The sequence below is a fragment of the Fibroporia radiculosa genome, assembly GCF_000313525.1.
Source record: "Fibroporia radiculosa TFFH 294 genomic supercontigs, scaffold22166, whole genome shotgun sequence".
Classification (NCBI taxonomy): Eukaryota; Fungi; Basidiomycota; class Agaricomycetes; order Polyporales; family Fibroporiaceae; genus Fibroporia; species Fibroporia radiculosa.
The window spans coordinates 63,935-87,874 of record NW_012133503.1 but is presented as its reverse complement, the minus strand read 5'-3'; the positions used below and the strand labels follow the sequence as shown (position 1 = coordinate 87,874).

General features: G+C 50.8%; 10 protein-coding genes across 10 annotated transcripts; 6 read left to right on the top strand and 4 right to left on the bottom strand.

Annotated features, from left to right (window-relative positions):
- Positions 1–145: 145 nt before the first annotated feature.
- Positions 146–1,972, top strand: FIBRA_08023 (uncharacterized protein; the record flags this gene model as incomplete). The annotated part of the gene is made up of 8 exons (XM_012329683.1): positions 146–255; positions 314–631; positions 685–804; positions 858–904; positions 957–1,179; positions 1,235–1,673; positions 1,732–1,818; positions 1,874–1,972. 8 exons carry the CDS (start codon positions 146–148, stop codon positions 1,970–1,972), a joined length of 1,443 nt encoding a protein of 480 aa, XP_012185073.1.
- Positions 1,973–2,287: 315 nt separating this feature from the next.
- Positions 2,288–4,467, bottom strand: FIBRA_08022 (uncharacterized protein; the record flags this gene model as incomplete). Its single annotated transcript, XM_012329682.1, has 13 exons — positions 2,288–2,356; positions 2,416–2,574; positions 2,629–2,848; positions 2,900–2,941; positions 2,993–3,023; positions 3,079–3,122; positions 3,185–3,283; positions 3,335–3,425; positions 3,482–3,581; positions 3,638–3,748; positions 3,806–3,936; positions 4,001–4,152; positions 4,205–4,467. 13 exons carry the CDS (start codon positions 4,465–4,467, stop codon positions 2,288–2,290), a joined length of 1,512 nt encoding a protein of 503 aa, XP_012185072.1.
- Positions 4,468–5,074: 607 nt separating this feature from the next.
- On the top strand, positions 5,075–6,025 carry FIBRA_08021 (uncharacterized protein; the record flags this gene model as incomplete). Its single annotated transcript, XM_012329681.1, has 1 exon — positions 5,075–6,025. The coding sequence occupies one exon, from the start codon at positions 5,075–5,077 to the stop codon at positions 6,023–6,025; it is 951 nt and encodes a 316-aa protein (XP_012185071.1).
- Positions 6,026–7,273: 1,248 nt separating this feature from the next.
- On the top strand, positions 7,274–8,930 carry FIBRA_08020 (uncharacterized protein; the record flags this gene model as incomplete). Its single annotated transcript, XM_012329680.1, has 3 exons — positions 7,274–7,427; positions 7,488–7,743; positions 7,796–8,930. The coding sequence occupies 3 exons, from the start codon at positions 7,274–7,276 to the stop codon at positions 8,928–8,930; spliced, it is 1,545 nt and encodes a 514-aa protein (XP_012185070.1).
- Positions 8,931–9,286: 356 nt separating this feature from the next.
- Positions 9,287–10,819, top strand: FIBRA_08019 (uncharacterized protein; the record flags this gene model as incomplete). Its single annotated transcript, XM_012329679.1, has 1 exon — positions 9,287–10,819. The coding sequence occupies one exon, from the start codon at positions 9,287–9,289 to the stop codon at positions 10,817–10,819; it is 1,533 nt and encodes a 510-aa protein (XP_012185069.1).
- Positions 10,820–11,260: 441 nt separating this feature from the next.
- FIBRA_08018 (uncharacterized protein) lies at positions 11,261–15,078 on the bottom strand (the record flags this gene model as incomplete). Its single annotated transcript, XM_012329678.1, has 22 exons — positions 11,261–11,422; positions 11,475–11,482; positions 11,532–11,611; positions 11,662–11,719; positions 11,778–11,890; positions 11,947–11,976; positions 12,032–12,152; positions 12,204–12,330; positions 12,386–12,543; positions 12,603–12,777; positions 12,829–12,984; positions 13,032–13,084; positions 13,137–13,142; positions 13,199–13,358; positions 13,408–13,536; positions 13,588–13,809; positions 13,843–14,101; positions 14,153–14,212; positions 14,268–14,363; positions 14,422–14,627; positions 14,702–14,847; positions 14,967–15,078. The coding sequence occupies 22 exons, from the start codon at positions 15,076–15,078 to the stop codon at positions 11,261–11,263; spliced, it is 2,637 nt and encodes an 878-aa protein (XP_012185068.1).
- Positions 15,079–16,647: 1,569 nt separating this feature from the next.
- On the bottom strand, positions 16,648–17,056 carry FIBRA_08017 (uncharacterized protein; the record flags this gene model as incomplete). The annotated part of the gene is made up of 3 exons (XM_012329677.1): positions 16,648–16,869; positions 16,921–16,969; positions 17,022–17,056. The coding sequence occupies 3 exons, from the start codon at positions 17,054–17,056 to the stop codon at positions 16,648–16,650; spliced, it is 306 nt and encodes a 101-aa protein (XP_012185067.1).
- Positions 17,057–17,816: 760 nt separating this feature from the next.
- Positions 17,817–18,630, top strand: FIBRA_08016 (uncharacterized protein; the record flags this gene model as incomplete). Its single annotated transcript, XM_012329676.1, has 5 exons — positions 17,817–17,864; positions 17,934–17,990; positions 18,049–18,121; positions 18,179–18,513; positions 18,568–18,630. The coding sequence occupies 5 exons, from the start codon at positions 17,817–17,819 to the stop codon at positions 18,628–18,630; spliced, it is 576 nt and encodes a 191-aa protein (XP_012185066.1).
- Positions 18,631–19,592: 962 nt separating this feature from the next.
- FIBRA_08015 (uncharacterized protein) lies at positions 19,593–20,405 on the bottom strand (the record flags this gene model as incomplete). Its single annotated transcript, XM_012329675.1, has 4 exons — positions 19,593–19,922; positions 19,971–20,110; positions 20,171–20,264; positions 20,319–20,405. 4 exons carry the CDS (start codon positions 20,403–20,405, stop codon positions 19,593–19,595), a joined length of 651 nt encoding a protein of 216 aa, XP_012185065.1.
- A 747-nt stretch (positions 20,406–21,152) lies between these two features.
- FIBRA_08014 (uncharacterized protein) lies at positions 21,153–23,813 on the top strand (the record flags this gene model as incomplete). The annotated part of the gene is made up of 13 exons (XM_012329674.1): positions 21,153–21,343; positions 21,393–21,454; positions 21,503–21,676; positions 21,730–21,907; positions 21,958–22,046; positions 22,094–22,231; positions 22,293–22,525; positions 22,580–22,936; positions 22,992–23,097; positions 23,146–23,207; positions 23,256–23,334; positions 23,385–23,698; positions 23,754–23,813. 13 exons carry the CDS (start codon positions 21,153–21,155, stop codon positions 23,811–23,813), a joined length of 2,043 nt encoding a protein of 680 aa, XP_012185064.1.
- Between the last annotated feature and the right edge of the window lie 127 nt (positions 23,814–23,940).

The following is a 23,940-nucleotide window of genomic DNA, read 5'->3' as shown; positions in this document are numbered from 1 at the left end:
TTCCAGAAAAGGCAACGGTCGAATCAATCTGACTCGATCGTGCGGACGGAAGATCGCCAATCGACCCGTCCTCCACATCCTCCCGCCTCCTCCCTTGTGGACCGCTGATTCCACCTCTTTGACGATCAAGAAAAAATCATACGAAATGGCTTCTGGTGTCTCCCTTGCAGGACCCGACGAGCTCTCTGTAAACCCCACCGCCCCCGTCGCCGTCGACAACATTACATCTTCACTAGAAGGAACATATCTTAATGCGTGAGTAACACTCGCGACATAAGTCACGGAGCTTAAGGAATCTTACGCATCCTCGCAGGACAAATGTACTGGGGGCCTCTACGGCATCTGCTCCGTTGCAGTCAAATGCGACCACCCATTCTACCCCTGGTGGGGAGAGCTCTGCCCCTGCTATCAAGTCCGTAGACGCATCGTCTGCCCACGACCAAGTCGTGACCCCGTGGGATGTCCAGGGATCTGTATCGTCCGACGGCCAGCAACTGGCGATCGATTACGACAAACTCATTGACCAGTTTGGCACACGAAGAGTAGATGCGGCCGTGCTAGAGCGCTTTGAGCGGTTGACGGGGCATAAACCCCATGTGCTGATGCGCAGGGGCATGTTTTTCTCGCATCGGTGAGTTTCGCGAACACAGATAGCATCGTGGAGGAAATCTGACTTATTGAAAGGGATTTTGACAAGATCTTGGATCGCTACGAGCAGGGAAAACCATTTTTCTTATACACTGGGCGTGGACCAAGTAGTGACAGTATGCATTTAGGGCATATGGTGCCTTTCATTTTCACAAAGTGAGTCCCATGTTATGCATTCCACAGCTTGTCATCATTTAACTGTAAGGGAGGTGGTTGCAGGATGTTTTCGATGTTCCATTAGTGGTTCAGCTGACGGGTATGGTGTTCACATGTCTAACGTCCTGCTGTTCTGAGCGTTCGAGATATAGACGACGAGAAATTCCTTTTCAAGCATGAATTGAAGCCTGAGCAGACGTATGCATTTTCGAAACAAAATGCCAAAGATATAATTGCCGTCGGGTTCAAAAAGGATAAGACATTCATTTTCAGTGATTATGACTACGTCGGTGGAGCGTTCTACCGCAACGTATCCAAGGTCTCCCGTCAAATTACTATTAATCAAGCAAAAGCTACCTTTGGATTTAACGACTCGTACGTTGTCTTTCGCTCTGTTATTTCTATACCCTAACTCACTTTTTACTCCCAGCGACAACATCGGCAAGATTCACTTCGCGGCTATCCAAGCCTCTCCCTCCTTCTCCAACTCCTTCCCACAAATATTTGGCGAAGTGACGAACATCCCCTGCCTGATTCCCTGTGCGATAGACCAGGACCCATACTTTAGGCTTACGCGGGATGTCGCCGTCAAGCTCAAGTACCCTAAACCCGCTCTGCTGCACTCCAAATTCTTCCCCGCGCTTCAAGGCCCGCAGACGAAGATGAGCGCGTCGAACGCTAACAGTAGCATCTACATGACCGATACCCCAGCGCAGATTAAAAACAAGATCAATAGACATGGATTCTCTGGCGGCCAGGAGACGGAGGAAGAGCATCGAAGGCTGGGCGGGAACCCCGATGTAGATGTGGCGTATCAGTATTTGGGCTTTATGATGGAGGACGATGAGGAGTGGGCCAAGATAGGCGAAGTCAGCCGTCGCATCTTTTTCTCAGCTCTTGATCTGACGCGTGCCTCTGTTGTTGTAGGAATACCGGGCTGGCCGTCTGTTGACAGGACAAATGAAGTCCAAGTGCATTCAGTATTTGCAGGACTTTGTGAAGGGCTTCCAGGAGGTCCGTGTTTTTGATCATCTACTTCAGCACGTACTAATAATGGTGGTCGCGATAGCGGAGGGCAAAGGTTACGGATGAGGAAGTTAAAGAGTTTATGGATGGCAACCGCAAGATAGAGCCAACATTTGGGAAACGCAGTGTCCCTTCTGCTTGAGTAACCAATAAAGAAGAAATGTGTATGTAAGATTCGGGAGATTCGAATGATCTGTACAATTGTCCTTGCCGGCTGACATTGTCCGTCACTCGTCGTCAACACGCACATTTGTCCCTTACACAAAGAGGGAAGAAAAAGGTGAGCAGCGCTTCAGAACGTGGGTAAGATCGACAATAGGATTTTTTCGAATGGTGCAACCTATAATGCCTGAAATCGCTCTTCCTTAAACAAAACGACGCTTGAGAGCAATACAGGCACTTCCCCTGTGGGTTGTACCAACCTGTTCACCTCCAACGGTAACCATTATCGTGATATTTACAGCTCGTCCCCAGCCAACCACTTGTTCGCAAGCACCAGAGATTCTACGGGCTTGTCATAAGGAGCCTGCACGTGGAGCATCAGAAAAATGAAAAGTCAAGCTGTCACAGTACTCCGGGACCCACCATGTGTCCCGCACCATCAATTGTTGCGAAAGTCAAAAGCCCAGCACTCCTGGTGCGTCCTGCATGAACACCGTCGACCGTCCACTCCCTCAGCGGTTGTGAGCGGAATTCCTCCTGGCCAAGCCATTCCATGTTGAGCAGCATACGCTCGTTGCTCACCTGGATACCCGAAGGTCAGGAGACTTAAGACGCTCAGAGACAAAAAATTAATACCCAATTACATGCCACATCATATGATCCGGCGTAGATGAGTACACGAATGCCGCGCTCGAGCAGCGCAGCGATGTAGAGCTGTGTGGGGAACATATGGTCCCAGTTCCCTAGGAAGGCACGATTGACGTCGACATTAAACGAAGAGAAGTTTAATGGCAACGAATTATCCACGCCGAGGATCTCTCGAACGGTGCGCTGGCTCAAGTACGCTGAAATATCCCTGCAATGAGGCTGTGAGCTTAGGTGAGCAGGAAAGATGGGGAGAACATACTTATTGAGGGGATAGCAGAACGTGTCCAGTAATTCGCCCTCGCTGCACTCTATGAGCAAGCTGGCAGTCGCGGGACAAAAGAATTGGTCTCACCATCGCTTGCTGATATCGTAGGGGTTGTATCCTAGCTCAAATTGTCAGCACGAACTTGCTCATACAATGCTGTGTCATACACGTACCGCTCATCGCAAAGGGGGCATCCAGCTCCGAATCGCAGAAAAGACTAGCGGCAACGCAGTTCATGCTCTCAAAGCTTTCAATGCACGATTTTCTCATGGCTCGAACGCATCGTGGTACCTATACGAATCCCATAACAGAAGTTCGATGGCGTTTGCGAGTGGATTGAGACCAAACCGCACCGCTTGTTTCATGCGAACACACGTGCTGTGATATTTCCGCATTCAATATGAGAAGAAGGTATTTTATAAAACGAACCTGATGTCTTGAATTGGAGGAACAGACACGGGCGTACATTGCATGTCGTAGTAGGACTCCATCAAATAGCTGAAGTCAGTACATCCATTGCCTAATAAGCGAGTCGGTCAGAACATGGGACCACTAATGAAGTAGCAATCATCAGACCTATCATAATGGAGGATAGATTGATGGGCGTGAGGCCCGCCTCAATGAGCTTCGCGTTCTGATCGTATACCGCAGAAGCAAAGAGTGGCACGTAGCGTCCCTGTAAATGGCATTACTATGATGTTCGAAAGTCACTGTGCTTCACAGTAAGCTTACACCGTATGACTCTCCCGCCATGTGGAATCCCCTCCCCTTGAACTTGCTAAAATGCTCAAAGAAAATGGCAACAAACGCTGCAATGTCCTTTGCTGCTTCTGGAGTAGTTTCCTTTCCATAAATTTGTTGCGTGAATGACCGATTGAATCACTATTTTGCTTAACTTACGACTTTCTCTCCGTAGTCAGCATATGAGAAGCCCACGCCGACCGGTTGGTCAATGAAAAAAACATTCGCCTTGTCGTTCCATCCATAGGGATTGTACGTCGTGCTATTGGGCCCAGCAACTCGACAGGGACCTGCAATCAATATATCACAGTCATATCAGCGTCCGCCTGCACCACAGTCATAAGCAAGACAGACCGAGCTCCATGAAGAGACCCATGGCGGAAGAGGCGCCCGGACCTCCGTTCGTCCAGAATACCACATCATCCGTGTCGGGGTCGTTCCTACTCTCAAAGAAGTAGAAGAATAGATGGCGAACCTCCGAGATGTCGATATAACCTGTGTATGTTCTACACTGAAATGGGTATCATTTGGTAGCGACGGAGTGCACGAGGTACTCACCCCACATTTCCGTCACAAAAATCGGATTTTTTGATCCTTACGCTATAATGAGGGAAAGCTGGATGATTGAGGACGCTAAATTCTTCGGAGGACAAGAGGTTCAGATCATTGAGTCTGTAGTCCGCCGCACTAGGGACTTGGGTTGAAGGATTGCTCTCCAAACCAGCGATGCCATTCAAACTGACAAGAGGCACCTGAGAGGCAGCATTCACGACAGCTCCGACACCGAGAACGAGCAGGAGGAAGCCAGAGAATTTGAGCATTTCCGGGCGAGAAAGCCGCCGCTGTCGCACTGTGATTGCAACTCACCAACGCAGTTGCGCGGACGACCAACGACAACCTGCTCTCTTACGTGTTGCCGCTCTGGTTCTCGCCTTCGGGGGCGTCTCTGATTTGCTTGACGAAGCCAGAATTTCTCTCGCCAGAGCGCTAACCGGGTTACTCTCCCCGCCCGCAGTCTCGAACCTCCCGCGGCCGCTGCTGCGCACATTCTGCGCGACCAACCTAGGTATCCACCCAGCGGGAAATGTTGACGGGGAGGCTTACTTGTTCGAAAGCTGGCCGCTCGACGCTGTAGGACAACCCCGCGGAGGGTTACCCACGACTTATTGTCCCAACTTTTGGCTCATCTCACATGGTGAGTTCTGCTTTGCGTTCTGCGGCACTATATCAGCGCATCAATTTCAAGTGAAAGATGCCTTGAGGTCCTAGGGGAACGGAGCACCGTATTGAACGGTGCCACAATGCGGTGCACGGATCGCAAGTGTCTGACAATCCATTGTGGCGTGCTGTAGGATGCGGCCAAAGCGAGCCACGCGCTCTCCATATAAAAGGTTGCAGTCCGTGTCCTTTCTAATCATAATTGTGAACATGTCGTCCCCTTCCACCTGCTCGACGTCCACGTCTACCAGTTCCGGCCCCATAACGCTCGAGACTATCCGCTGCGCCGATTGCAACTCGCCCTATTCCTTCCAGGACCGCCTGGGACACCGTGCTGTCTGCAAGGCCAGGCGTGTGGCTTCCGTCTTTCTCTCTCAGGATCACTTCTGGTGCACCGATTGTAGCAAGTACTATCCTCGCAAGGAGCTCCTCAACCATCGCTCAGCATGTAGGGGCGTCCCATACCCACCAGTTTCGAGACACCCCGATGAGCACAAGCGAGGACAAAGTGTAGTTCGTAGAGTGGCTTTTGATCTACCAGACGACTCCGACGACTCCGATTCTTCTGGTTATTATTCCGACTCTGATTCTTACGTGTCAGACGGTACAGACGTCGACTATTCCTCCAATGACGACGATTATTCCTCCGATGACGACGACTTCGTGGATTACTGCTCGCAAATCGACCGGCTCCGTCACTCAAAGGACAATGAACAGTGGGACCTTGGTAGTGCACCAGCTTCAATATCATCAGTTCCTCTCTCGGCTAGCCACGCTACTCCATTCAATACCGGATTACCAGTCCCACCGACAACCTTTATGTCGCAGACTGAAAACCCAGGATTCTTGCCTTATCGTCGTGAGGGCTCTGCTAGAGTACCACCCGACGCAGACCTCCTCCCAAGCTTCTCGAAGGAGGTTGGTGGTTGTGTGAGCTTAGGCCACGCTCGAGCGACCTCGGAGAGCAACAGCATGAAAAGGCAATCACTTGGACATCATTCTACACGTTCTCTCCCTGACGTTGCGACTTCAATGGACGCCAACAGTCGTCATCCTCCTAGAGCTTCCCAAGCCAGACCTCTGTCGAATCTGCTTTTCGATAGCAGCATATGGGGTCCGCCAAGCGCGTCGCATAAGTCGCACAAAAGCAACCCTTTCTAAATCACCAGGTGTTCAGCCATAGGGACTTGTTGCACGTGAAGGAGACAGAAATTTACCAATACCCGTGATACCTTCAAAATACCCTGTCGTGTATGGTTCATTAGCTACGCAGTCCCTTATTGCAGAACTGTAACGTGTGATTCATACCCATATACCAGGCCTTTCTGGGACCACTTACCATCGATATCATTGCTTTGTTGAGCTCAAATTATACCAGAATTTGCCATCAAGTGCTACATATAAATGTAATTGCAATCCTTTCTCTCATTCTTATCAAATTTATCAGTACTGGGTGGAATCCCCTTGTCCTGCCTCTTTGAGTTCTAGATAACCGTAGCATCAGTAATGGAAGTGATGTCAACAGTAGCTTCTCTGCCCGCAGCCCATATACCTCGTGGTCATCAACGCACCATTGGAATGTATACCAGCTTGCACCGATTCTCACTGGATTGCACCTAGGTAAGTATCATGTGCCTGATCATGACATCTCCCTAGCTCCTCATTTTTGGTATCTTGGCTAATATTATACGTCTCTTTCTCCTGCGCGTGACATAACATTCTCAATGCTGCACGTACCCAAGTGGGCCGCCAGTTCGTCGCGTTCGCGCAAGACACACTCCGGCGATCGCGAAAGAACACAGATGATGTGAGAGTCAGAGCGACCAAGTGAATCCGCAGACCCCAACCGCCGCTCAATTGTTCAGTTGAACATCCCTCCGTGATTCATTCCTGTATGCTCTCGGGTGTCTAGACCAATGTCGCCATTCATCAGGAAGTGTACGCTTTCGGTCGGACGAACTCTGCGAGCGCCCTTATCGTAGCACTGATGATCTTGTCGGACAGGTCGCATGACTCGAGCAGAACCCCAACCAGAATTTGTGAGCTATCAAGTCACAGCTGTCCCATACATCTCTCAAATACCACAGATTGCTGCGCAACTCAATGCTGAACGACACTGAATCAACAGTAAAGGAGCACACCTTGTGTTTCTCTTGTCAGGCGCCCATCAGCACCTCGCGTCTCCTGCTCAACCCATCTCGAGGCTCGGAGGAGTTCCGTAGATACGCCAATCTCGGGACTCTCCAAGTTTCATCGGCGGGAGGCTGTCATCTATGTTCTCTCTTCCTTGGCAAAGTCCGGCAGCAGGAGGGAGCACCGACGTCCGAACCCATCATAGTCACGCTACAAGTCTCGCGCTCGGGTGGGATAACACTGGTACTTCATGCGGGGGAGGGCAGAAAGCAAGCCATGGGTGAACTCGCCATCGTGCCTGCCGAAGACATAGAGAATCATACCACGCTCCCCACCAGCTGTACGGGATTTCAATTCCCAAACCCAAATATCTATGAAAACGCGCAAATTGCAGAGTCGCTGGCATCACAAGCATCGTTCTCGTTGGCTCGTGAGTGGTTACGGCAATGCGTGCAAAGCCATGTTAAATGCACAAACGCGGCTAGAGCAGCACGAATGACGAGCCGTCCCAGTCGGCTCATTGATGTCGGAAGTGATGATGTTGTACTCCCCAAGCTTGTCCCCATGCAGGAATTGGACAAAATGGAGCTTGATGACCTTCGCTATTTGACGCTAAGTCACTGCTGGGGTGGGGCAGAAATCCTTCGACTTCTTGTGCAGAACATCGACGACTTGAAGTCCGGGATTGAAAAGTCTACCCTGCCACAAACATTCCAACATGCGATAGTTACAACTAGAGAACTAGGGTACATACTCTTTCCCTTGTTTCGGAGCTCCATTCTCACAATTGGATGTTAGGTATCGGTATCTGTGGATTGATTCCCTATGCATCATCCAAGACTCTCCACAGGACTGGGCCTACGAATCGCAGTTCATGGGCGAGATATACGCCAATTCTATTTGCACTATCGCCGCGCTCGCCGCGCGCAATTCTCATGAGGGCTGCTTCTTCGATAATACTCGTAATCCGCTGTTTTTTCGCCCATGTCGGTTGCTCGACGACTTGTACGTGGAGGCCAACTCTAACATCGGAGTTGATCTTCGAAAGGGGCTGTCACCACTCCCGTTGCACACCCGCGCGTGGGTCGTTCAGGAGAGAATACTTGCGCCAAGGACGGTTTACTACGGCTCCATGGGTCTTGCCTGGGAATGCGTGGACTGTTCTGCAACAGAAGCGATTCCGTGGGGCGAGAAAAGCAGGTTCTCTCCGAAAGCCTCCTTCTTCGACATACAGCAGGAGAATAACGAGGAGAAATATTACAGCAACTGGATAGATATTCAGATCTCGTACACACGATGTTCACTGACGCGATTCGACGACAGGTTGGTGGCGATACTGGGTGTCATACAGCGAATTCAAAGCTTGACAGGCTGGGAAAATGTATGGGGTATGTGGAGAAACCGACTGCTGATGGAGATGTTGTGGTTCGTAGAGGAGCCGGCGAGAAGACCAGAGACAGGCATGTATCTTTCGCCGACCTGGTCCTGGGTGGGGATTGAGGGAAGGGTAATGATGGCTGTGGGAGTTCAGGAGCAGAAGCGGTGGGCAGCAGAGGTTGTAGACGTTGGGTTGGCCGAAGAACGAGGATATGTTCGCCTGAAAGCGGCGATGCGAGGGGTGAAATGTACCGCTGCTTGCAAACTGAATGGAGGGAAAGAGATGCCACTCCCTAAGTGGGAAGAGGTGGATTGGGATCCAGACACAATTTCGAAAACGGATGGTGTGGAGGAAATGGCATGTTTATTAATTGCAAGGCTTCCAGAATACCTTGGACCAGGGAGCGAGGCATTCGACATTGGATTAGTGGTGCGACGGTCGAGAGGGGAGGAATGGTCACGCATTGGTTTATTTCGGCAGCTTAGGGAGGGGGATGCGGCGTTGTTTCCGAAGAATTTAGCAGAGCTGCAGTTGAAGGAAATAACGGTTGTGTAAACACTAGTAGCAGTAGTATAGCCCGGCCACTGTGTACGTATATACGAGCTAGACTTCACATCCGCGAATTGAAAAGGGAAGGAGAGTCACACAAGACAAACCTTGGAGCCACAACTCCGGCACTAGCATATATGCGCAGAGGCGGCTCAGAGACAGCTTTGAATAAAAATTCCGGACAAGGCTGAGTACGGTTGAGATGAGAGAACCAAACAGGGAAATTGCCGCCACCACTGCGTTTCCCTCGAGAACCACCCGGAGACGGACGATGTTTGTTTCAATCTCTGTGGCCGTGGCTGCGTTCTGTCTCCACCGGTCGATATAGGTTTCTCTACGCTGAACCCTTCCACGCCCCTACAATGCTCTCTGACTACACCGACGCACACGCCACCTCGTCTGCAGACGAGGACGAGGAGCTCGAAGGCTGGGCGTCCTCCGCGCCGTCTGCTTCCTCCCGTCCGTCCTCCGCGCTTTCTGGGGTCTATGCTGGCGACCACAATGACGATGACGACGACGACGACGACGTCCACCCATTCCATTCTGGGCTCACCGCGCCGACCACGTTCGACAGCTACTTCCTGCACGCCTCCAAGCCGTCTCGCACGTCCGCCTCCGTTTTCTCCGACCTTGTCGCACCACTCTCACCAGAAGAGTACACCGCCGCACTCGCACGCGCAGAGGCGCGAGCACAGCGCGTGCCGTCCCTCTCCCTTTCCAGGACACGGCTGTGGGAGGACCCCGCAGCACAGCGTCCGCTGTTCGCGCGTTACGCGCAAGAGCTGGACGAAGGATTCAATTTGCTGTTCTACGGGTACGGCTCAAAGCGGTGTGTGCTCAACGCGTTTGCACGCGCACTCGCGGCACAGGGGAAAGGGCGGCACCATGTCGTTGTAGCGAATGCGTTCCAGCCCGGCTTCGCGCTGAAAGAGCTGCTCAGCTCGGTAGAGCAGATCCCGGCACTGCAGGACGCGGAGGAGTTGGGCCAGAGCGCGGGACAGGGTGCGACATCGACAAGTGTGGATGCGCAGACGCAGCGCGTTTTCGACTACTTCTCGCGTTCAGTGGAGGGAGAAGAGGCCAATGCGTCAAGACTGTTTCTAGTCATACATAACATCGACGGTCCCGGCTTGCGTACGACGAAAGCGAACGCGTGTCTCGCCCAGCTCGCACTCGCTCCTCGCATCCACATCGTCGCATCTATCGACCACATCGCCGCACCCTCACGCTGGACGCTCTCTGAGTTGTTCGCACGCAAGGCGGAATCGCCGTACTCGCCGCAACACAGGCGGACGAAAGTGAGAGGGACGGCAAAAGGCAAAGCAAGAGCTTCCGATGGGCAACCTGATGGCACTCAAGCCTGGGCGGACATGCTCCCGCGGCGCGGCTTCGCATGGCTTTGGCACGACCTCACGACGCTCGCGCCGTATGACTTTGAGCTTGCCAGGGCGGATCCTGGTGCGGTTTCATTATCCTCTTCTCTCAAGCGCACGGCGGGTGCCGGCGTGGGCCACGCTGGTGGGGCGGGTACAGCTATCATTTCAGAAAGCGCAGCCCGGCATGTACTTGCGAGTGTGACCCAAAAGGCGCGGCGGCTATTCGTTCTCCTGGGGAGCAGACAGCTCGAACTCATGGCTGAGTCCTCTGGCGCAGGTGGCGCGGCACAGGCACAGACAGAAGCATACGATTATGAACGACTTTTCAACGCGGCGCGGGATGAGTTCGTGGCGACGAGCGACACCGCGCTGCGTGCGTTGTTGGGGGAGTTCAGGGATCACGGGGTAGTAGTGTCCGTTGTCATCTCGAGCGCAGGTGCGGGAGAAGCGTTATGGATTCCAATGAGGAAGGATGCGTTGACGAAGATAGTGGGAGAATTAAAGGCAGAGGGACTCTAGAGCAAGCGGCTGTATGCAATGTGATGTGTACTTGCAGAGCGAGCCTATGAGTTGATATCACGCATGCGCTCTCCCCCATTGAACAATGATGAAAGTGTGCAGTCAGGTTGTCGAATGTTTCTCGAAAATACGGTATCACATCCATCCATTCCAAATCTTAGTTCCTAAAGCTATCTTACACATCGTACACGAAAATACATGATCGACAACCCGCTCCATCGATACGCATTCTTGGATCAGAGTTCCCGCGCCAAAGCCTCTCGACAGAGTAACCAAGCAAAATAACGCCAGTGAACAGGTAAAAACCGAAGGGAAGCGCCATCATCACACAAGAAAAGGTAGCAGCAAGAGCGGAAAGCAAAAACAGAGATGACATAGAAGACAGACCAGCCCACAGCTTCAGGTGCCAGCAGACCAAGCCACATACAGCCTGATAAGCAGCTACAGGAAGAACATTTGGCGGTTCAACCGGCCAATATTAAAGCCATTTTGCCAGCGCTCCAGCTCAAACGGTGGGTCCGGTCCGCTAACTGTCGTACCAGCATCAGATTCACCGAAACGCAAGCTTTCGCTGAAGTGGTTCTCGGCGCGGGCGCAGACACGCTAAAATAGCGGTTAGCTCACAAGAAACATGCGCAAAGATAAGTGCGCATACGTCAGCGTCTAGAAACGTATCAGTGATCATGTACATGCACGGCTCCAAATAACTTACAGTAAACCGGAGCCGGAATGGACACAGAACGAGTCGCACTCGCATATACATGGCACAATTTAAACGAAAGGTCTTGATAGCTGGGATAGGCAGTCGGGATGTGACATACCTCGCAGGGAAGAAAACTTACATGTCTGCGGTCAGACCAAGCTCGTTCTCGATCACTATGTAATGTGACGGTCGGCTCGCTGTCAGCGAGAGTGAGTCATTTCGGGATGTACAAGATGCGCAAGCCAGAAGACTTACTTCCTTGAATGCCACTGTGAGATTGCAGATAAAAATCAGGATACATTGCGTTTGTTATCTGGTCATCTACAACGAAACCCGGAGGGCAGTTGCCCGAGCTGTCGGCTTCTCCTCTATGAAACATAGGATTTAAGTTGCTTCGTTCAGTATCCGGATTCGAGAGTCTTACGCCTGCAATGGGAAGAAGCGGATGTGATGCCTAACAGCCACGTCGACTCAATCATAAAGAACATCACGCGAAAATAGCGTTGTACACAACTTGCCTTTTGCCGACCACGATGAAGACCAGCTTCGGTTTGGCCCCTGGCTGGTAGGCTTTCGTGCCCGGGAGCCACTCACCCTTAGGATTGAGCTGTGGCAGCGACAGAAGCACCTCTAGGAGCTCGTTCACCTAGGGATTACCCTGTGATACATACCACCACATACCATTGATCGCATTGACTTCTTGCGCAGCTACCTGGGCATATTCGCCTTCCGAAACACCATCGCGATAGAACACGATATTCAACGGATATCTACCTTTCCAATACATTACGAAGTCGCGGATAGCGCTCTGCGTACATGAGTTCTGCTAAGAGAAATGCAGAGCGACGGGGTGACAGACTTACTCTCAACATATCTGCTAAATTGGCGATAATCTCGGTACGGGGCTCCTGGACTCCAGCGTATGCAGTGTACCGTGTCGCCTCTGCGTCGACAGAAGCGACAAGGCCGGTCACCGAAGGACGATCCTTAACGCCGGGCCCTGGGTGCCCGACATCGGCGCCTGCAGAATTATGGGTACTCCGAGAACAGCACAATCCACACCGTGTACATACCGATCACCATGGTACCTGCTGGCATTAAGGTTGTAGCCAAGACTGAGTTCACACCCCCGATCTTTGCATTGATTCTGGAGGTAATCATTAATGAAAAATTGATTATTAGGAGACTGTGCCACTTGCTTCAGTGCGACATTGTTGCAATATTGGTCCTTGGCAGGTTCCCACTTTCCCTGGCGCTACGCAGCATGAGTACCCTTTCGATTGACAAGGTGTATGTTCAGACTTACAATGCACTGAGTCGGCACACCTACCGTCACGTCACCCCAGTGTTTAACCTTCCGGCGGATCTCGGCGGCGCTATTAGGTAAAAGTACAAGGAGCAGACTGGGCGCCGTGCCGGGAGGGGCTCCTCTAACACTCTGCGATGCCGCATGTTGAAGCGACTGGCAGACCGTTACAAGCAGCTAGGATGTGAGAAATACAAACTCACATCTTCTACTTGGTAAGGGTGGCCTTCCGCAATGAAGGGTTCCCCTCGTGTCGCTGTAGACATAGATTAGGACTAACAGGAGGAAATTAGGTCATGAAAACATACTAATCCCTGAATATAGCAGTGAGACATGAGTTGAGACAGGCACGACGTATCAGTTGGCTCACCGAGACTTGCGAGGTTTCCCTGCAACTTTCTGACAAAGCCTTGTACCACGTTAGTATTCGCTTGCTGATCGAACACGACGATCGCCCAGGCATTGAGCGTGCCGGGCTTCTCCAAACGCTGTCGAACAACATTCCATTTGCCGGACTTCGCTATTAGGTTCTGAGACATATGTTCACCAAGTGATTCTAACGGACGACACAGAACTTACCAGTACTTGATTTTGATACTTGATCGAGGGTGTGGGAAGAACGCGCCCATTGATATTGATGGGCATCGTCCCGATTTCCATACCTGCCTCTTGAATGAAATGGGATGTTGCATAATCTAAAACCTGGGTCTACAATTCCGCAAATCAGGACTCTGATACATCCTTGATATTCTTACCTACCGGACCACTGATTCCCTCCTGAATTTGTCTAAGCCGCGCGTCCGGCCTTTGTGTCGAAAACTTCAAAAAATTGCTTTGCATTTCGGGTGACAACTTCTTCTTATATACCTGGCCGTGCGCAACGGTGCACACTTCCGCGGGTAACACTGCATCTTTCCCAATACGGACTCCAAAAATCTTCGGGAAGCGCAATCTTATATTGTGGTGCTGCTGAAAATGTTCCTAAGTAGATTTAAAAGGTTAGAGCACAATTACGCCGATAAGGATGTTGCTTGCCTGAACAGTGGTTATCTTATTATCCTTCTCAAATTCAAATAGTCCGCCCTGCGCCACGAGGTCTTTGATAGGCCGCGCTCTGACTGATCGCGTCGTTTTCAATGTCACAGAGACCCCCTTGAGGAATTGTCGCAGCTTTTGCCATTCGGGGGACCCTGGACGAACACGATCGAGATCGCGCACATCGCGGAGATTGAGAAACCTCATTGCTAACGTCTCCAGAGGTCCGGGTGCATATCTGCATTAAGTGAGCGTGGGACGGGGGAAACTGTATTGGAATCGCATTCACACAACTGCATTGGCCACATCAACGTTGATCAAGAGGCGACCTAAGACCGGCCGAACACTCCTGCAACCAAGACGTCAATTTGCATGGCCCTAGGAAAGTATGGACCATTGCTTACTGGAAAAAACCATGCCACGCCTGCAGCCCTTGGGCAAGATCTTTCGAATGGCTGCTGGTGAAGAAAGATCGAGCATCGGGACTAAATCCATGACGTCTACAGGCAGACTCAATCAGTGACGCAGGATGCATTTAGACCATGACTCCCAACACACATATTTGGTGCTTGGCGAATTATTATTTGTAGCAAGTTGACTGCCATTGTATTTGTATTCGCGCCGGCGCCTCCCGGCATGGTCAGTTGGTCGATGTCACTAGGGTAGTATGAGAAAATAGCAGAAACAATCGCGATGTGGCGTGCCTCGGCCGGATTGTCGCAACCCGCATAATTTTGATAGTAAATACCCCTCGGCCTGGGATTCTGGACATAGTGACAGTATACTTAATCACAGATTACATCAAAACTTGCTATTCAAAGATGAGTATCATTCATACCTCCCCCGAATTGATGTTTCTTGTCGAGAAGAGGTTTGCACGGCCGTCATATACAGCCCGTGGGGTAAATACTTGAGGGTTATCTTCCTGTAACTTGTAGATAATCTCATGCGCGCGATGAGATTTGCCGACTTCTGGTTTTATGTCTAGTTTAGAATGTCAAATCATGTCTCGGATACCGAGCTGCCGAGTGCTTACCAACTATGTCGGATGTAAGCCAGTATCATACGGGGACAGATCAATAATTAGCAATGAAGAGACCTACCATCGTAATGGTAATACGTCGCCCTAGGACGGCGAACGATCTCGAAGGAGTTCGTCGCAACGCGAAGCGGCGACCCCGCCGTCCCCTTCGATGGGCGGGATTGGGCAGCCATCGGTAGAGACTTAGGAAGAGCAGCAGGGAGGGATCAGATAGATGAGGAGATTGCGACAAGGGGATTGCGATAGGATAGAAGCAGTGTATATGTTATATGTACTTTGCCAACGGCCCCTCGTCGCGGAATCCGAGCGATCCCAGCTCGAAGGGATCCTGAGCCGGGTAAGAAATCAGGATGGCCTGAATCCCGAGCCGTCCCAGACGAGAGTCGGAGTGACGACGAGGTCAGGTGGCTGAACAGCGAAGCTGGCTCTCTCAAGTCTCGACCTCGCTCACTTGCTCACCTCCCATACCCAGCAGGCCTTTTCCAGCGCCGTCTCTGAAGATGACGATCCATGACTCGATGCAAACCCTACGGACGTCGTTGTAGAACACGAATTCATGCTCGTTGATCTCGTGGACAAACGCTATAGAGGACTGGTCTCCCCAGCAGGCTACCCGGGTCGCCGAAGGAGAGCGGCGATGTTGCGAATGGACCCAATGGCACATGTATCGGTGGCCGGTGAGTTGCTTCCTCGACATCTTTCATCTCTACGAATAACCGGAAGCCATCTCGGAGCTCGAAGTCTGCGCGCCGTCCCACAAGACGGCTAGATAGTCGAGATAATAAGATTATCTCGGATAGGACTAGCAGGTCCTTGAAGTGACCTGTTCACTGTCTAGATCTCCCAGTCTTTTCTGAACCAGCCAAGGTGTGCCAATCCATGTGATGTCGCTATCAAGGTCGAGCTGCACGTAGAGCCCACTCGGATGCGACTGTATTAGCTCCAGCGCAGGTTGATGCGATTGATCTGTGCTCCCCATATCCTCCCATCTTATAGGGTGCCAACAACAATAATTCACCGCTATTATGGATATGATCATATAATCGGTACTGTTTTCGGCAAATGTCTTCGCATTGTCCTCGAATCTCGAACCTGAAAGCGCATGGACTAAGTCGATATATGGATAGATAGCTTCAGGATCATTCTCGACATCATCCTCAATGGAACACGCCTGTGATGAGTGCTACAAAATCCTGCATACGCACAGCAAATCACTCGAAACCACAGGGTCTGGATGACGTCGTTATTGTCCACACGTTATAACCAGTCGTCTACGAACTCCCATGCTAGTTCAACAGATTAAGCTGCCACATCCTGTCCACGAAGTACCCAATCTTGTTTCGAATACACCACCCATACAAGTATAAGGTGTTGTGAAATTGCATGTCAAGGAAATGGCGTTTTGTTTTTAAGGCTAAGTAGCGGGCTTTATAGCAACGACATCTCGGCGGGCTGTCACGATTCATCGTTAATGTCAAATTGCGCGATGAACCAAACCCAGAACACGCACCAAGCCTCTTGTTTCAAAAGCTAGCCAATCACCTGTACCAGTTGGTAGTAGACCCATTGACCGACATTTCCAGAGACCAAGAGCCAGAGTGAGGAGGTTACACAATAAATACACGACTTTGGGTAAAGCGAGTGTTGACAATGCATCTGCCTGGGAGGAGCGGGGCGCAAAGGGGGCGAAGGCTATTCATCGCGTGATTATGAAGATGTAAAGTCTGTCAGTGAAGGAGACGCTAACCAGTGTTGATTCCCGCGAGATTCTTGAAAGGGCTACTGAGCAACATGAATACAATCCCCATACTGAATATTTGGACACCGCCCCCAGACATGTAGAGCATGAACCCCTGCATTGGGAGCGACTTTGCAGGAGAAATAGCAAAGTCCCATGCCCGCTTGCTCTTCAGTGTTTCATATGATGCTGTTGTAGATGCCGGCGCCTTGCTTGTAGCCTTAGACTGAACATGAACAGCTTTAGCAAGTGGCTCAGGCTACGAAGGAGGACGCACCGAAGTACTCGACACACCGAATCCTGGGGGCGGTGGAAGATTCTTCCATCTGACCACGAACTGTTAGCAGCCGGCGACAATTCGAATATATGTTTCCCCACCTGGACGGCTCTATCACCGTCACCGTCGACGACATGTTGTGCAAGTTCCATATTTGGCAGCGAGCAGCACTCGACGTGGTTCGAAGCGATCGGTTCGATTTGATGACACTAGATCGAACTGGTTCGAGTCTCTTTCCGAGAAAAAAAATTAGAGAAAAATTTCAGTGGGCCCGATGCTCTCTAATTTGAGCATTATGAGCCGGGAGTTCAGTAAGTTTCTCTGTAGATAATTTTTTGAGACCGATTGGGAGTTTCCCGACTTGTGGAATGTTGGTCGGGAGCGGAATGTGGCGAGAACCCAATTCAGGGCAGGCATGCCGCGGAGGGCGGTGAGACGGTCAACTGTTGTTAGGACTCCGCGAGGCAGCCAGGCAGTCGCACTCGTTCACTTGCTCGTCGCGGCCCACGTCGTCAACGTCAAGCTTCACTCTCGCCTCGCTTGCCCTTCCCTCAGGTTCGTCCTCTCGGCGCGTCGCGTCCCAGGAAACCAGGCGCAGTAACCGCGTGTTCAGGTTGGTCTGAGACCACGTTTTGGTTCCATTTTACAGATAGAACCTTTTCCTGTGCTATTCTCCAGCTGCAGCCGCAAGATATATACTACAAGGTGAGGGCTCATCCGCTGCAGTTCAGGCCCTCGGTACTTGTGTCGGAAGGCTGTGTTGCTACCACGTCGGCTATAGAGAGGCACCAATGGCGCGCGCCTCGCAAGACCGGTCTCGAATTCTTTCAGCTCACACTAACTTGCCTCTCCTAGTTTCCGACGTCTGCCTCAGATTTTAGAACATCTCCTGAACTATGCAGACGATCAAATGTGTAGTAGTTGGTGACGGTGCGGTCGGCAAGGTGCGTCGTGTCGTCCATGTGCATGCTGGCCCACAGTTGATCGCCGGTGCACCCTGTGTATGCTGGCAGACTTGCCTGCTGATCTCGTACACAACGAATAAATTCCCAAGTGAATACGTTCCGACTGTGCGTATCAGCTTACTCGATAACCTTTGAGAGGACAGGTGTTCATATGTAGTGACAGGTCTTCGACAACTATGCTGTCACTGTCATGATTGGTGATGACCCGTATACATTGGGACTGTTTGATACGGCCGGTATGTGTGGTCCCACCCGACTCAAACTGTTCGATGATTAGACGTTTACATTCACAGGTCAGGAGGATTACGATCGTCTTCGGCCATTGTCATACCCACAAACGGACGTCTTTTTAGTCTGCTTCAGTGTGACTTCACCAGCATCCTTTGAGAACGTCAAGGAGAAATGGTTCCCAGAGGTTCACCATCACTGTCCTGGCGTTCCTTGCCTCATCGTCGGCACGCAGATCGATCTACGAGACGATCCTCAGGTACTGGAGAAGTTGGCAAGACAAAAGCAGCGGCCGGTAACGAGCGAACAGGGCGAGCGACTTGCTCGGGAACTCGGAGCGGTTAAGTATGTGGAGTGCTCAGCATTGACGCAGAAGGGTTTGAAGAACGTGTTCGATGAGGTGAGTGCGATTATGGCTACTCTCAACTTGCTTGATGTTTCATCGTGAAAACAGGCTATTGTCGCTGCTCTCGAACCACCGGTCTTCAAGAAGAAGCGCCATTGCGTCATTGTCTGAGGATGACAAGCATGCCGCATGTTACCCGTCGTATCATGAGCCTACCTCGATGCCACGATTCCGATATATGTGTTTCTTTCGCCTTCCGTTACTGCTCAGCTCCAATACACACATCCTGCCCCCTGCCTGGTTTCCTTGTTGTTCTGTCTTTCATGAATTCGGAGCATGGATGTGTCCAGCCGTCGTGCGCTGCTCGGGATGTCCTGCTGCTACATTGTTTACCTCAGAACTTGTGTAGTTCATATAGCTTTCAATTGGGTTAAGGGGGTATCTAATACCCATGAGTTGAAGAAGAGGCAGCGTGTGTGAGCGTGTGGAGACTTCAATGCACGCTAAAGCCAGTGTTTGTACGCGGTGTGTCAATCGCGCAGCGGCATAGCTTCCTTCTCAGCCATTTGGCGCCCTGCGTTTCGGCTTCAAATTGCAATGTTTGAATCTCGGCTGACGGAACGTGCAGAAACCTATTACAAATTGGACAAGTCTAGAGCGGTATAGAGCAGATATTGTAAGAACACGGTGGCATAAGCGGATGATATAACAAATGGATAAGTAGATGACACAGCGGAGGCATAAGTAGATCCTACTAAGACATAGACATAACATACAGATATACCGACACAGATCAAGCTTGTATAACTCATCGGAAGGTTCTCATTACCTAGATTTTGGATAGGCTTTATCGAATTCTTTGTTAGCCTGTCTAATCTTGTTTTGGGGCTTCCTGGTCATGAGAGGGGAAATCCGCCCCTCGAGAGAAGTTCGTCCCTGGAGTGGAGATACAGGTCTCGAGGAAGGAGATACTTGTACTGACAGAGTCCCGTCCACTTGTCGTATTACATTCCAAAATGTGTGATCGAATCTGTGGTACTTCAGATTAACCAAGGGCAACCGGCGGTCATCTGCGTTCCTTTGCGTAAATGATGCCGTGCTAATGTTTCGATCCCGAGTTGTTTCGAACCAATTCAAGGTCTCACGTTCCTGTCAAATGCTGTGCTTAGAATGATGTAGTTATACACTTCCAACTCACTCACCACTTTTGTAGACTTCAAAATCTCGCTTGATGGCATTAACGTCTGTGTAATCTGCGCAGAATATACCCCACGATATATGGCGGCGTCATGTTTATTTGTACCGCCATGCGTGGTATGGACAAATAAGTGGAAAGAGGGATATTTCTGAACCTCTGGCAGTACTGCTGAGTCGGAATAAACGTAGCCATCCGCGCCGCCCGGAACTTGTTCAGCACCAAAGCAATTTATACGAGACAAAACCACAATTGGAAGGTATCCGTTCTGACAGAGAAATAAGATGCGTAGCCAGGGCATAATTGCATTGCATACCTTGGTGTAACGTACAACATCACCACTGATGGTCCCGTTGTGTCGCGTAAATTTATGCTCGTGCGCATATTGGGCGATGGTGGCATGCAACACCCGCCTTCCTGGCTTCGTCTCTACATCCAGCTTGATCGTGGGATCACCTGCATGAAGCGAGAAAGTCAACGAATCATACGAATCGCTCTAGAATGGCTTGCTCCTACCTTTCGATTTCTTTGGCGATGGTAAAAATATGGAAGGTGCTGCCTTATTTTTCGTGATACGCCCATCACGGACACCTCGAGCCGATGGTCGAGCCTGCGCCTGTTAGATTTGTAGCTTTGGAAACAATAATAAAAGCCAAGGACTCACGGGCTGGTCGGTAATTGCTGGGCGGGGAGTAGACGGCGATTGGAACTCCAGTCGCACTTCTCTGTTGGCGGGGCTTTGCTTGCTCATAGTCGGTGAAGTTGATGCTGACTAGAAGTTAGAGATGCATCCTCCTTTTAAAGGGATGTATCCATATTTCAAGCGTGGCGAAGGGCCACGATATTGCTTCATGTCAGTCAAAGCGCGGTGGAGACCAGCTTTGGTGGCCTCAGAATGCTTTGACCCACACCAAAAATTACGAACTTACCGCGCCTGCACAATAATGGAACATAACCGAGAACAGCGACCAGGAAGATCTCCACTGTGGCGTTGCTCATCCGGCTTGCCCAGCAGCATTGTACCTGTAGCATGTCTCAAAAAGTGAGAATGGCATGAGACAAGGAAGCTTTTTCGAACGATTTCGCTGCATTGATTCACGGAAGGAGGATAATCTCTGGCTCCGCTCGAGATTGGCTCGAGAGATGTTGCGGTCGCCGCAAACCCGAGCTATTTACCGAGCTCCGGGTCCATTTATTTGTGCGCCTATTCTCGAGCTTTGTTCGGTATTTACCGTCGGTCACCAAACCACGATCGTCACGGTGGCCACGGCTTTGCCTGGCTTTGCACCCTGCGCAGCTGATTTCTGAAGCCTGAAGCTTTGAAGGTCTGATCAGAAAGCCGCACCCTCTGCCACACGCTTCCGTCCATTGCACGCATTTTCTTGTTCGACACCGCAGACTCATCACTTCGTGTCTGGTTGGCCACAACTATATCCATAACTTATCCTCCGCTAATCCCGAGTCATTGGGAACCTGGCTAGACACTATTTTCAATAGCATGCGGGGTTTCAGATCATCCTGGTTACCTGTAGCTGCCTTACTTCTCGTTCGACTGATATCTCCCGCGGATGCAATCTGGCCATTCTCTCCGAAGAGATTCAGCGGAAATGCACTTCTCGATGCAGGATCCAGAGGTGTCGATGCAGACGAGACTATAATCGCGTTTGGTGACTTCAATGGCGACCAGTTGTGAGCGCACTTTGTGAGTCGTTTGATGTGGTGCTTAGGTCAATCTAAGCTTGGATTTACTTGGTCTTGCATCCGACCGCCAAACCATGTCAGTATATCTATGGGATCATGGTACGCCTGTACTATTTCTGACTTGGCATCACGCTGACGAGGCGTAAGATGAATACACGTTCAAGAAGTCTGCGGTCTTCCGGCATCCACGGAGGGTCTACAACGTTGTGCCTGGAGATTTTACGCAGGATGGAAGACTAGATTTGCTTGTGTTGGGCCAAACTGCGTCTAGTAGTCAACTTTCCATTCAATTATATGTCGCCCGCCCAGGGGGTGCCTTCGGTATGCTTCCACTTTCTGCTTCTATCTGCTTAGTGCTACATCTATACGCACAGAACTGCATCCAAGTTCAACGACCCCGTCCACACTGGCCCAGCCCATACCAATGGACTTAAATGGCGACATGAAGATAGATTTGTTTGGAATCTCCTCGCCGCCTGATCGGAATGCCCCCTACAAAGTATGGGAGAACGTATGGAATGCGTCGCAACAGAACAGCCCAGTATTTAATCTGTAAGCTATCAATTGTTGTATATATCATTACATTCCTAATGTTATCGCAGTAAACGTCCAAAATTTAACGGTGCTCAGTGTACCTTAGCGAATCCGCATAGCAATGCTGCAATCGACTTGAATGGCGACTGCTTAGCTGGTCAGTACGCGACTCTATGCCATCCATACTACTACTCACAGTCGCAGATATATTCTTGGTTTGTGACGAGGGCAACGGGCGGAAATATTTCCAAATTTGGGTCAATAACAAGGATGATGGATTTGCTCTCGCGCAGCAGGAGCGACTTCCTCAAGGGACGCAGACAATTTCCTTTGGAGATATTGGTACAACCACATTTTCGCAAAATAAGTGTCATCACTGATTATTACTATATCCTTGCTCTAGATCGAGATGGAACCATCGACATGGTTTTTGCTACCTGCTCATCAGTGTCGTCAAGCACAGGCATCGGCAAGGACTGCTATATCAATATAGCATATAACCAACAGTTACCCCTTTGCTCCTCGAGTACGAGCTCGGGCGTCCAAAACGGCAAGCGTATATGTCGTCCACCAGATCAGTTGTGTACGGCCGACCCGGATTTCCGCTTCGACCTGAGTCAACGGAGCGGTAACGACGTAAGTCGTGCACCCCTCGTTTGATTCATTTGCCAGTAAACATTTCGTTGCTAGGCTTTTGTGCGCTTCCCTGTGTCCGATGTCTTTTCTTCGGCTCCGGGGTCGACAACCCCAGCTTCGCTGCTCGTCCAGGACACGACCCAGAACCCCGCTCTTCCGGTCACTCTAAAGTTAGGTGATGCCAACCAGGATGGCTTCCCCGACATTCTGGCAATTGTTGCTTCGGGCACAGGCTCGGGTAGCCCCCGTACGCCCCAACTCGCACTCTCTGTTCCATGTAGTACCGGGGTTGGCGGTTGTGGTTCGAACGGCCACGGCCGCCGGGGGTTCAAAAATGTCAAGAAAGGCGCAGAAGTACTCAGGAGTGTGCAGGATGCACGATCTGCTACGTTGCTGGACATGGATGAGGATGTGAGTGTCAACCATGTCCGTAGGGCAAGTCTTGACTAAGTTTTACACGCTGTAGGGCACTCTGGATATTATGGTACAACGTACGGGTGCTCAGGGGCAGGGAAACATCTTGTTTGTGCAGAACAATTTCTATAATGATGCGTTCTTCCTGAAGGCAATCGGTGAGTCTTATGGGTGATAGCAATCCTCAACAACTCATACTCGGTTAGTCCTGAACGGTGCATGCGGGAGTGGCCTCTGCAAGAATCCGAACGGCTCTGGGACATATCATGTATGTCTTTGCTGATAAGCAACTTTCGAGTTGGCTAATATCCTTCAGCCCTTCGGCGTCAGCTATTCTGGCGCAACTTACAAGTACACGGTGTTGGACACGTCCGGGCGCCGATCCGCAGCCGAAGGTCAGTAGGAGTGCACTCCGGCGCCTTATCATCGCACTGAGTCTGTGCAGTTGGCCAACTTCCACAAACGTCGTACCAGTCACTCCTCACGCCGTACGCGTACTTCGGACTGGGGCGTACCAACAATTACATTGAGAACATGTTCGTTGGCTCAACCAAGCACAGCGAAAAGCATTATATCAACATGGAGGGCGTGGTTCCAAATTCAAAAGTGGTTATCATTCCTCCAATGGAAGGAGATGATACGTGGAAGAGGGAACTGTATCTGCGTCCGGGAGAATGGATCCCATGGGTGATGCTGACTGTTGTAGCTGCTACTGTTTTGCTAGCGGTGATCGTGTTTGTGCTCCATCTGAACGAGAAGGTACGGTCGTACGCTCGCTTTATATGCATCTTCGCTGAGATACACACAATCACAGAGGGAAGACGAACTCGAGCGCAGACGAGTCTCACATCACATCAACTTTGATGCTCTGTAATTCGCATATACCTCCCGAGTTCTCGTCCCATATTGTTATGTAGTACATCCTGACTGGCAAATATTATTCCACGATATCTCTATATAGGCTGAATAGGATCGAATTCTCGATATGTGGCCCATCACCG